General features: G+C 34.1%; 1 protein-coding gene across 1 annotated transcript; it reads right to left on the reverse strand.

Moving 5' to 3' along the window:
• Positions 1 to 625: 625 nt before the first annotated feature.
• On the reverse strand, positions 626 to 8,821 carry LOC105346543 (omega-amidase NIT2). Its single transcript, XM_034453982.2, has 9 exons — positions 8,574 to 8,821; positions 5,121 to 5,239; positions 4,610 to 4,733; positions 3,591 to 3,685; positions 3,092 to 3,185; positions 2,677 to 2,751; positions 2,269 to 2,449; positions 1,786 to 1,841; positions 626 to 1,173 (listed from the first exon to the last, which is right to left on the reverse strand). Exons 1-9 carry the CDS (start codon positions 8,581 to 8,583, stop codon positions 1,085 to 1,087), a joined length of 843 nt encoding a protein of 280 aa, XP_034309873.2. The 5' UTR covers positions 8,584 to 8,821; the 3' UTR covers positions 626 to 1,084.
• Positions 8,822 to 12,532: the final 3,711 nt, after the last annotated feature.

A 12,532-nucleotide genomic window follows, 5' to 3' on the forward strand; every position in this document is an offset into this window, starting at 1 on the left:
TGCAGGAATGTTTAACTTGTTGAGAACAAAGCATATACATGTACTATCATCACTGGTATTACCCGTGTTATGTAATACTCTTGCTCAGCAATGTTATAGAAATTGCAATCAATACTCCAATATTCTGTTTTTCTTTTGAAGTCATCACCAAACGAATTCGCAGTTTCAAAGCAATTTATTCCAAACACAACGGACGCATGCATTAACTCTTGATGTACAAGTTTCAGCAAATCGATCTTGAGTCAGTTGAAGATGCCGTTCTGTAGTTCTGAATACACGACAGCGCCTGTACACGTTGAGACAGTCTAGAAGCAATCATGCTTGAGGCCAATATCCGCCTCTCACCGCGTGAAAACTCGTACAAATTCCTCGACAGAAAAGAGGGTTGCTATATAATGTTTAGATATATCCCATAAAAACTTTGATTTTGTTTATATGTACAGTAACATGTTTGTAGAGAATTGCATAACACTTCATATGAACACTGAAAGTCAATTCATTTATCCACAGAGAAGTAAGGTTACAGTTATTCTTGAGGTCAAACATTCAAGAATACCATGGGCGGATCCAGGACATTTTCCCTGGGTACGAGGGTTTAAAAACCGTGATAAAATCAGGCTTCATTAAGTTGATGTTTTATTACAATTATACATAATTATACATTTCACTGATCTTTCTCATAATTATACATTACTGAATCCGTTCAAGTACGATATACAGAGTGCATGTGAATATAATTACTGATTCAATACATTGGCATGATGCATGGTAAGAATTAAACTACTTTTCACATGAACACAATTAATACTAATTTCAATACTTAGATCCAACAGTACAACATTAACAAGCTTAGGAGCCACTAGCTGATTGTCAATATACCTGTCCTTCTTGTATCTTGAAAATCACGGTGGATTGAATGACGTCACGAAGCCATGTATCCGTCCAATATTTTAAACCACAATATATCATTCAATAAATCACTACTTCTGTTTTATATGGTATATAATTCACCGTCATATGAATGCTAGGCGGTATTTATATACATTGTATATAACAATCATTTCACAACCATTTGCAACATAGTCTACCATTTGTAAGTAAGATGGTACAGATCTTTGCGGCGTATTTTCTCTACCGGCAGTTGTTGTCTTACTCGATTCAAATAATTCATATCTACAAAAACAAGAACATTCATTCCGGGAGATTTTTATAACAAGGAGAGAATTAGGAGAAAAAGCATGAAGGCATTTTGTTTGCTGTTTATATATCCCATCCATTGATCTATAAACACTTGAATAGAATACAATTTAGATTAAGATGTGTTTATCCACAGGGCATTACATCAGAAAAATGTACAGTTACAATAATAATACAAACTGCCATTACCATTATGTACAGGGAAACTGTGGATTATAAGTACACGTAATTAAAATGTGAACGTAAAACCCCTTCTTCTTGGATTTGGTCTAAACATAAGCACCATTATCACTGCCAATGCTATACTTTATGTCGACTTTTATCCCACGCACTTATCTAATACTTTATACACGTTAAATATGCGATTGATAGATCACCTATATATATGACCTTCATTGCACGTGATTCATGTTGCACGTGTTTTTTTAAAATTACACTTGATTTATAATGCACGTGATTTATATTACACGTGATTCATGTTGCAAGTAATTTATATTACATTTGATTTATAATGCACGTGTGATCACAGTGTACGTGATTTATATTGTACATTTTATCTATTTATAAGAATTGCATTATGAAAATTACCTAAATCAGCGTAGATTAGCGTCTCCTTCCCGTCCGCCTGGCTTATTATCTTTCCCCTGTCAAAAAGCATGTCTATATTTTAATACTTAATATAATTATAAATCAAATGTAATATAAAGATATTTTTTCTCTACTGTTATTTCAGTAAAGACGGCCAGATATTCAACGTTTGTGTTTTCGTAAGATTTGCATCAATTCTTTTATTATCCTATTTTTGACTACCAACTATCATTTAGTGGAGAAAAATCCAAATATTTTAGTTTTAAAATTTGAAAAATTTCCTTTTTCTTTACACAGAGTTTTCCGTTTAAAGGAATCTAATTAATAGAGTCTACATAGGCGTCGGAACCGGGGGTGGCTGGAGGGGCGGGGCTTAGCCCCCCCTCCCTACCTTCATTTGCAAAGTTATACATAACCATAACGACCCCCTCCCTTTTTTTTTGCTTGTCAAGACATAATGCCCATTGTCTGTGAGGAGCTTACCAGGGGTCCACCACAGCACTGTGTCCCCACGCCACGTAGTGGTGAGTCTGGTCAGTCGCCGGTGAGCACGCCGCCACGTACACCTGGTTGTCTATCGCACGTGCACGGAGTAGCACGTCCCAGTGCGCTGGGCCAGTTTTCTCCTGACTGAACGCTCCAAGGTACACGTGCAATAAACACCCTACAATTTAATAACAAATAAAGGGTCGCAAAATTTGAATAATGACAGCGTCATAAAACGGACAACATTATAAAGCTAGGACCGTGAAATGTCCATTGAATCACATAATATTATTTTCCTTAATTAATACTGAATTTAGAATACAGTAATTTCGTCAAAATGAAATACAAATCCTATATTACTTTTTCCAATGTGATTTGTAATAAAGTATCCGGATATTGCGTTACCTTGTTCAGTATAGTATCTGGATACTTCCGGAAAGCGAAGATCAATACATATTCCTACCCCGATTTTACACTCATCTGTCAAATGTACAAAAAAAACTTTTATTACACCTGCCGAACTTTTAAAATTATATAATTACATCTGTTTAATGATCAAAAGGATTTATTCAAATCTAACAATATACTGAGTATCAATTTCTTACATTTTTTTCAGCAAAAGATATGACACAGATGACGTTTAAAAAAAAGAGTTCTAAAAATACGACACGCTTTTGAATGGTATAAAAATACTATTGTCTTTTTCTAATTAGTTATGGACTTATTGACAATTAAAAATTGTTAATTAGTAAAAGACGCTATTATATAATGCCACTTGCACACTTACGATCATTTTTCTACTTGAATGAATATAATGTACCCGTTTCAAAAGATAACGTGTTGTTGCCATGCTCAAACCAGTCCGATTCATGGATGGAAAAATTTTCTCCCATGTCCACGTCAAAGCTGTGCATCTGTGAATTGACTGTAATCGTCGAAATGTTGGCGTGGCGGACATTTTGGCGAATCTTATGACTATACAGATTCGCCAACTTATAGCCATGCAAACATTTCAGAAGGTTGCTGCTGGTAAGTACAATAATTATTATACATGAGCTTGATTTTTTGAAAAGCGTTTAAAATTTTATTTACGAATTTTCAGCTTAAACAGCTTAAATTCAAGACTTTTACCTTGATATTTTTTTTACCGGTAAACTCGTTAGAACATTTCTTGTTACGTATTAACTCATATATATGTGTATTACACTACTTATTTCCGTAGGCTTTTAACCTTGGTGTATTTCCATACTAGTTCCCCATACTTTTACTCTCTGACTGATGAGTCTCCTTGTGTACTAATTTATTTTCCAGTTTAATACCTTGGTGTATTTCCCAATCAACTTCCCCATTGGATTGAATACCGCACTAGTGTTCTTCATTTTCTCACTGCCCTTGATTTCCTCTGCTATAGAACCTACATGACAAGAAAAAAAATATTTTGATATAATTCCATTAAAGATATACATGTACCTGGTATTCACTGCATTTTTAGGGTCATAGAATACGCCTTCCTCAGCATTGATTACACCAAGAAGGCTAAAACTCGAGGTACACTTATTGTAAACCAACTTCTATTTGCATGCGAGTTTCCAGACAAGTGGTTTTACTTTCTTTTCTTTTAATTTTTATTTTTAAACTTTTGTAAAGATAGCCAAAAACCCGTTTTTCACTGGTAAATAATGAAATAAGGTTTTCGCAAATGAAGGATGCATCATTAGGGTTTTTTTAGCAATGAAATCAATCATTTTGCCTTTCCCGCTAAATACGTACGGTGAAGAGAGGTTGGATGGAGGGTGGATGGAGAGCTAGTGGATGGAGAGTGGATTGAGAGCTAGTGGATGGAGAGTGAATTGAGAGCTAGTGGATGGAGGGTGGATTGAGAGCTAGTGGATGGAGGGTGGATTGAGAGCTAGTGGATGGAGGGTGGATTGAGAGCTAGTGGATGGAGAGTGGATTGAGAGCTAGTGGATGGAGGGTGGATTGAGAGCTAGTGGATGGAGGGTGGATAGAGAGTGGATTGAGAGCTAGTGGATGGAGGGTGGATGGAGAGTGGATTGAGAGCTAGTGGATGGAGGGTGGATTGAGAGCTAGTGGATGGAGAGTGGATTGAGAGCTAGTGGATGGAGGGTGGATTGAGAGCTAGTGGATGGAGGGTGGATAGAGAGTGGATTGAGAGCTAGTGGATGGAGGGTGGATGGAGAGTGGATTGAGAGCTAGTGGATGGAGGGTGGATGGAGAGTGGATTGAGAGCTAGTGGATGGAGGGTGGATGGAGAGTGGATTGAGAGTTAGTGGATGGAGGGTGGATGAAGAGTGAATGAAAGGTGGAGGAGCGATACCTGCAATGATGTGCATGCTGTGTTTCTTGGCCAGGTGAGAGATGAACTTGCTGGTTTCTCCTTCCGGTATGCTCTCCTTCTTCTGCACAAAGATCGGCGGGTGACACTCCGTGGTGAATAGCTCCTACATACAAAAGTTAAAATGACGTCATATCCTACATACAGAAGTTAGAATGACGTCAGAGAGGACAATACGATCTTAGTGGGTTTTGTAATTGGAAATCTTCAACTTTAACAGTGAATATACATAAGTGTCTAGATTAAAAGATGTAATGCATCTTTCACGGAAAATAGATTTTATGCAAACGTAAAAATAATTCTTTAAACGAATGTATTTAATTAATACTTGTACATTTACCTAGTTTTTTATAGCAAAAATGTCCTTCTGCCAAAAAAATCCTTTATACCAAGGTGTACTTTTTTTTCAAAGCAAGATAAATCAGAATAGCTGATGACGTTTGACGGTAAAGAAAAAAAAAGTTTAGCTGAAACTATAATCGAGACATTTTACCGGCAAAATGGCGAGTTTGGCGCCATTGTTAGCGGCCTCCGAGATGTATTGTTCAGCCTTCTGCAAAATGTTGGCCGTTTTCTCTCTCGCCAATAACTGCAGCAGCGCAATCCGTAGACCTATATCATGTAACAATCAAAGTACTGAAAGTACTGTATCATACCAAAGTTCAGACATGTATTATGTAACAATCAAAGTACTGAAAGTACTGTATCATGTCAAAGTTCAATACATAGACCTGTATCATGCAACAATAACAATACTAAAAGTACTGTTTCGTGTCAAAGTTTAATACATAGATCTATATCATGCAATAATCAAAGTACTGAAAGTACTGCATGAGAAAGTTTAATACATAGATCTGTATCATGCAATAATCAAAGTGCTAAACGTACTGTATCACGTCAAAGTTAAATACCTAGACCTGTATCATGTCAAAGTTCATTAATATGGTCGGGGGATGGTAACTTAGATCGTGTAACTATGTCTCTGCTTACAAAGTATGTCGTCAGTGTCCGGGGCTATATGGTGCTCTCTATCATTGCTACCATTCGTCAATAATTTTGTAATCGTAATCAGTCGTCATCTGTCAAAGGTCATCACCATAGGAAAGGCATTGACCTAAAAATGTTCAGCAACTATATAGCCATGGGGAAACAGAACCATTTTTTAATTGGGTATAAGAAAACTCACTCACTATTTATTAGCAAAGATGAAACTGAGAACAAAAAATGAATATTACCATTTATTATGACCATTCTAATCTGCGCTGTGGTGAAGTAAAAAACGGTTAAACAAACCATTAACATTATCTTGTACAAGATACAGACGGATCACAGAGAGATAAACGTGTACGAGACTGTACGAGTTATATCCAATTGCGCAATCTCAAAGTCCGTAATCCAAAGTAGGCATATTTTCTGTATGCGTAGCACTGTATTCGGATTGAAATAATTTCATTTTCGTTTATTTTATTCTAACGTGTGTATGTACATTATCGATGTACATCATTTTAAATCACGCTTATCGCTCTGTGGTGAACATCAAACTATTGATCTAAATCTTAATAAGAGAAATTTTGGTTTCCGTTGTGTTAAAAAAAACAGTAATGCTGATGAGAGCAACATTGCTGTTTATGAAATCAATAGACTATTATTCTGTATGACAGACTCCGAGAGACAAGTTACCAGTGATCAATAGAGCTGAGATTAACAATCAAAACGAGGCTGTCACAGACAGTGGGAATCCCTAAAATAATATTGGAACAGTACAATCGTTAGAACGATATACAAGGCGAACAATATCAAAGTAGCTGATGTTTTTATTATTAATATATTTTTTTAAGTTTATATATATTATAGATAATTGCATTGTTTAATTAATTTTCATTGAATTATATTGTTAGTATTTTTTCTTTTTAATGTGCATGTGTTTCATATGTCATCCAATAAAAGGAATACATTTCATTACAAAAATTATATCATAATAAATTTGCGAATATACACTGGTTACATGTGTATTTTTTATGAAAAAACTCTTTAAAACAACTTTATAAAATAAAAAAGTGATGAAAATTTGTTAAAATTCACGACTAAACACCCCCCTCCCCCGAAAAAAAAATCAGAACAGGTGAACTATTATCAAGAGGTCGAAGAGTCTAGTGTAGGATGTCCCACATTCTTGTAACCTGTGCCTTGTAAATTCAACTTTTAAAAGATATGTGGGTTATTGCATGTACGGAAGCCATTTAAAGCAACAACCAAAAATTGTATGGATGTCGCAACAACCTCCTGGTTAAAAAAAGTTTGTGATAAAGCAATATAAAGACACAATGGATGGAATGGCGATTAATTAATTAATTGTATACATATACGCGGCTGTCGAATTAAATGATATGCGGGTCTCAAATGATTCGCGTGGTGTCCAAAATCACAAAAAACATTAATAAGATAGAGGAGTTCTCAAAATGTATGTATTTGACAATACATTGAAGAAAAGGACTATAATGTGACTTCATGTGAGCCACAGAGAGATATAAAAATCTATAATACAATGTAAAGAAGCCCGAATCTGTAAATCTTATAATTGCAATGTGATTTTAAAAAAGGTAAAAAATCATACGCGAAAACCGCAACACGTCAGATTAGTTGTGAAGACTGATTTTTTTAAAATGAAAAATCGTCAATAATATACCAATTCAATTCGTTTATTCACTTAAACCATCTAAAGCCAATGGTACATGAGGTACACAATTAATTAATAAGCTTTAAATCGTAATGTCACGGGTCTAATTATACATAATAATACAATACAATATAATAATACAAGTGTCGATAAGCAGAAGTGAATTTTTTTTTAAACATATACCCGCATGCATAACTTCATCATGATTAAATTTTCATGTCCAGCTGCGATTCAAGATATAAACACGTGTATAATATAGAAATTGTTGTTGCCTTACGCCGATCGTGATCGACTCTCTATGATTTTATCGCACCTATGACGAATACTTCTTGAAAGTCCAAGAAGGCTGGCTAATTATAGGTCAACTGAGTGCTAGCTACCGTCATCCTACATACATAAACTATTGAGACGGATTTTCTCACAAATACACTTACGTCATCAAATGAAAGCGTGAGAACTGTGGTCGATTCATTTTATTATTTTTTTTCTCCTATCTCCGCAATCTGAAGATTTCCACTACATTATTCCAAAATTTTATTTTCGGATTAATAGTTTCAATTGAAAATATACACCCTGACTTTATTAATAAGCATTCAATTGCATTTTTATGCAATTAAAGAAAAATTAAAGAATATTCTAACTTTTTTGCCAAAAACCTGGTAATGCAACCTGCTTTTTGGGGGCATTTACAGGTTTAAATGCCAAAAAGAAAGAAATATCAAATCGAGGAAAATTATCCAAAACGTGTGTCTTTACATCTAAAAATGTTTATTACTTTTTCACTCTATTAAAATATCCAAGTGCATTAGACTTTACCTGTAATACATGTATATTAGAAAGTCCAAGTACAGGTATATTAATAAGTTCAAGGACATGCATACAATGTATTAAGAGGTCATGTTTTTAAATTTAGTTTATGTATTCACGTGATGTTTGAGTAATACATGTACATGCGAATTTTCTCAATTAGATCAGGTGCACGTATAAAAATAGCCCAGTTTATTTCTGATGGCGGCAAAATGTTATTTTAGTGGTCACCAAATAAAAGAAATAAAATCTGACACCAACCGGGTTCCAAAGGTCACGGTGTCTATTTAAAAGGTCTCCGCCGCTGTCATAAAGCTAATTATATCTCTTTATCAAGTTACATACATACAGAGAAGTGTACACATAATTTCAACAGTTCAAGTGTATTTCACAAAAGCACTACGTAATTTCACCCATGCACTATTTTGTTTAAGATCTAGGGTAATGTGTTTGGTTACTTACCACTTGCCATTGTAATCGTCAAAAATCACGGTATATCCCTACCAGCCGTGTAGATCTATATATACCCACAATCAACAGCTAACAGCAATGTATACCGACTAGACCATTAGCATCCCATTGAACCCGCAACAGTCGTTTCCCAGGATATGCTTAACGCTGCACAATCGAAGTTTTAGAGAACGTGGTATTTTCTCTCGGAATCAAGTATGTGTTTGCAGTCGGATCTGGCACAATGACCTAATGTGAACCAGGGGGGCGGATCTCGGCTTTACCTACGGTGCCTTGTCAATCAGAATGAGGTCATGTACATTTAACTTTCTTGACCGGGAATACAGATCAACTGACCCGAGACTCAGGGAATTTCTTCATTTTGAGCAAAGAAAATTATGTTTAACTGCATGACGAAAATTTTGAACTCTGTAGATTGGATCTGAAATAATAGAATTTATCGATTGGCAAATCTCAAATTTGCTCAATAAGGTCAAGACTTAATAAATTGAAGGTGCCTACGGGTTTATAAAATTTAAGATATTAATTCTTTCAATGATGCTTTATAACAATACACGCTTTGTTTGATATAAGGTGTATCGGTGATTATTTTTTTTTTGTATACACAATGAAAAATCATGTAAATAAACTGTCAATGGAGATACTACAATAGGAATCACCCCCACCCCTTATTTTTTGGAATTGTGAATTTTTGTGACAATTTATGTTTTGAAACATCAAATACATGTAATAATTCATTTTTGGTTTAATTTGTTTATTACCATTAACAAAATTAAAATTAGAATACATAATTATGATTATATTAAACATTTACTAATATTAATTTGTACATACATGTTTACATTAAATTAAAATTCCTCCAACGAATGCACTTTGGATTTAGAAATTCTATACAATACCCTAACAGGTCATGATCAAGTTATGTAATCGATCCTACTAAGAGAATTGAAAAATCTGTACATATCTATTGAGTATATAAACGATTCAAACAATCAACTTGACAAACTAAGAACAAACTTTGTTAGCAGAGACATAGTTAAACAACCTGATTTACTTTTCGTTATTATTACATTTTTTGTTTGAAACAGGTCTACGTAATTAAACTTTGACATGATACAGTACTTTACGTTCTGTGATTATTGTATAATACAGGTCAATGTATTTAACTTTGACATGATACAGTACTTTTGACATGATACAGTACTTTTAATTTAGCACTATGATTATTGCATGATACATGTCTATGTATTTAATTAAACTTTGACATTATACAGTACTTTAGGTACTGTGATTATAGCATAATACAGGTCTATGTATTTTAATTTAACAGGACACAGTACTTTAAGTACTTTGATTATTGTATGATACAAGTCTATGTATTTTACTTTGACAGGATACAGTACTTTTAGTACTTTGATTATTGCATGATACAGGTCTATGTATTTAATTAAACTTTGACATTATACAGTACTTTATAGTACTGTGATTATTGCATTATACAGGTCTATGTGTTATATACATTAAAAGTTTAAAATTTATCAATTTAAACTTATTTAACTTTGAAAGGAAACGGTACATTCAGTACGGCCCTTTGCTCAAGCACCTGTGGTAAGAATGGCACGCCTGATATACAAATTAAGATAAGCTAATCATTGTTTTACAATCGCTAAACTAGGTTTTACAGTTGTAAACTACAGTTTATGGACAAATAACTATAAATAGTTATATAACGAAGTTAATCTATATTTCACACCTGTAAACCATAGTTAACGCAATCATCTGTGCTTCAGAACTGTAAAACTATTAATTATAAAAATACTAAAAGCAACCATTTGCGATTTTTAAAGCATAGTTTTTTTACGATTGTGGATCTATCACAAGGACAATTAGCAACTCTTAAAGGGTTTTCCACCCTTGATGTTTTTATGGTTTAATCCGTGTACATGTTATTCGAAAGACCTTTACTACATGTATATTGTTAACGAAAGTAAATAATATTATATTATTATACTTTCATGTTAAATACTGAAATCTGATTGGTTTAGACGCAGTTTGTAATCCGTTCTATTACCCTCAGCGTTAGCAACACACTTGGCAACGGGTAACACAACGAATTGTTACATGCGCGTAAATTATGCGTGTACGGCTCGCCGTAGAATTCACTTCTTTCCTATTTAAAAGCAGTAAAATTTTCTTAAAAAATAAGACATTCAGTATAATAAAATAGATAGTGCCTGTTTATATAATATAGTTCTTTATTTATCAGCCAATTCTGTCGTTAACATTAATTGCAGACAGATAACTTAAATAGCTTAAAATTCGTAAACTATAGTCTACAACCGTTAAACATGGTTTTACAGACGAAAACTATAGTTAGCTAATCGCTTACTATAACTAACTAACAGTCAGTAAAACTAGTTTATATGTCGATAAACCTAGTTTATATGTCGATAAACCTAGTTTATATGTCGATAAACCTAGTTTATAAGTCAGGGCTCTTTTAATACGGTGTGTTAACTCCCAATTCACGGAAAATGTCCTGGATCCGCCCTTGGTATATCCTTCAATGTAATTGTATAACATCAGCTCTATAATATTTTTGTATATATATAGATAAACGAATTCACTTTTTCTTTTCTCACTGTACAGATATGAATAAATGTTCAACGAACATGTTATATATGGGCGAGTAATATTTCACAAAGATAGCATATTGGATATTCGTTTTAATGAAGCAAACCTTGACTGTCGAAGAATTTAAATGCGAGTTTTAGGTTCGTGGGAGGCGAAGAAGACCTAGGGATCTTATTGGCCTCAAGCATAGCTTCTGGACAGTCTCAGTTAGAGTACGGCCAGGGATGTGTGTACATTCTGATCCCAGATCGATTTGCTGAATCTCAGTCAACAGGAGCAAGCAATTTCTGACTTAGAAGTGACTCATACATCAGGAATTAATGCATGCGTATTAATTGATTTGAAACGGGGACTCCGTTTGGTGTTGACTTCGATGGGAAAACAGAATCATATCGTAGTATTGATTGTAATTTTTTAAAACATGGCCGATCAAAGACTGTTACATAACGTGGGTAATACCAGTAATATATAAGACATGCTTTGTTCTCAACATGTTAAAAGTTATTTCATTTTGTTCGATGATTTTGTAAAAGAACAGTTTTATATATCATTTAGTTGTTGATATTGATGAAGAAGTTATTCATTACTAAAGAAATGTAGTCTAGAATGGTAATTTTTCTAATCCGGGAATTCTGATAAAACAAATATTGTCATTAAAAAGTTGTTGTCTCTGTTCTCTGTGAAACCAGTCTGTAGGGGCACAATACTGTGGAATCATCATTATTCGGAAACATCAATTTTTGTCTATCTAATACTTGAAAAATCACAATTTCAAGCTAGGATTTATATGTTAAATTGTCGATATTTAAATATAACAGGTTATATCATTAGGTATTGCACTTCAATAAATATGTAAGTTCGCGGTTTAGCCCAACACCAAATCCACGAAAATTCAGCAAAGTCTTCAGCAAAATTCGATGAAACCTCACTTCTTAAAAAGTTAACCGATCGATCCATTAACAATTTTACTTGAGCTACAATATAGCCTTACGAATCCGAGATATCTTACCTTTTCCTGACTTTTTGAACGATTTTGATATTTAAACTCGGCTGGCAAGTAAAATATCATATTTGTTAAAATAGCCAGAAAAACGTCAGACAGTTTCGGAAAACGTCAGATGTTACAGACTAATCAATGCACACATTGCAAGCATATTTTTGCGGTATATTTGACTCCGTGCTCGCGAGTCAACATGCACTAGTTGAAATGTTTTCTTCAAAAGCAGGCACGTAGCATCGTTTTTGAAAGTTGGGGGGGGGGGGGGGCAGACTCATCCAAAAAAAAATCTTGACAGGCAAAAAACAAAACAAAACAA

This window comes from Magallana gigas, chromosome 10, assembly GCF_963853765.1.
Source record: "Magallana gigas chromosome 10, xbMagGiga1.1, whole genome shotgun sequence".
NCBI lineage: Eukaryota > Metazoa > Mollusca > Bivalvia > Ostreida > Ostreidae > Magallana > Magallana gigas.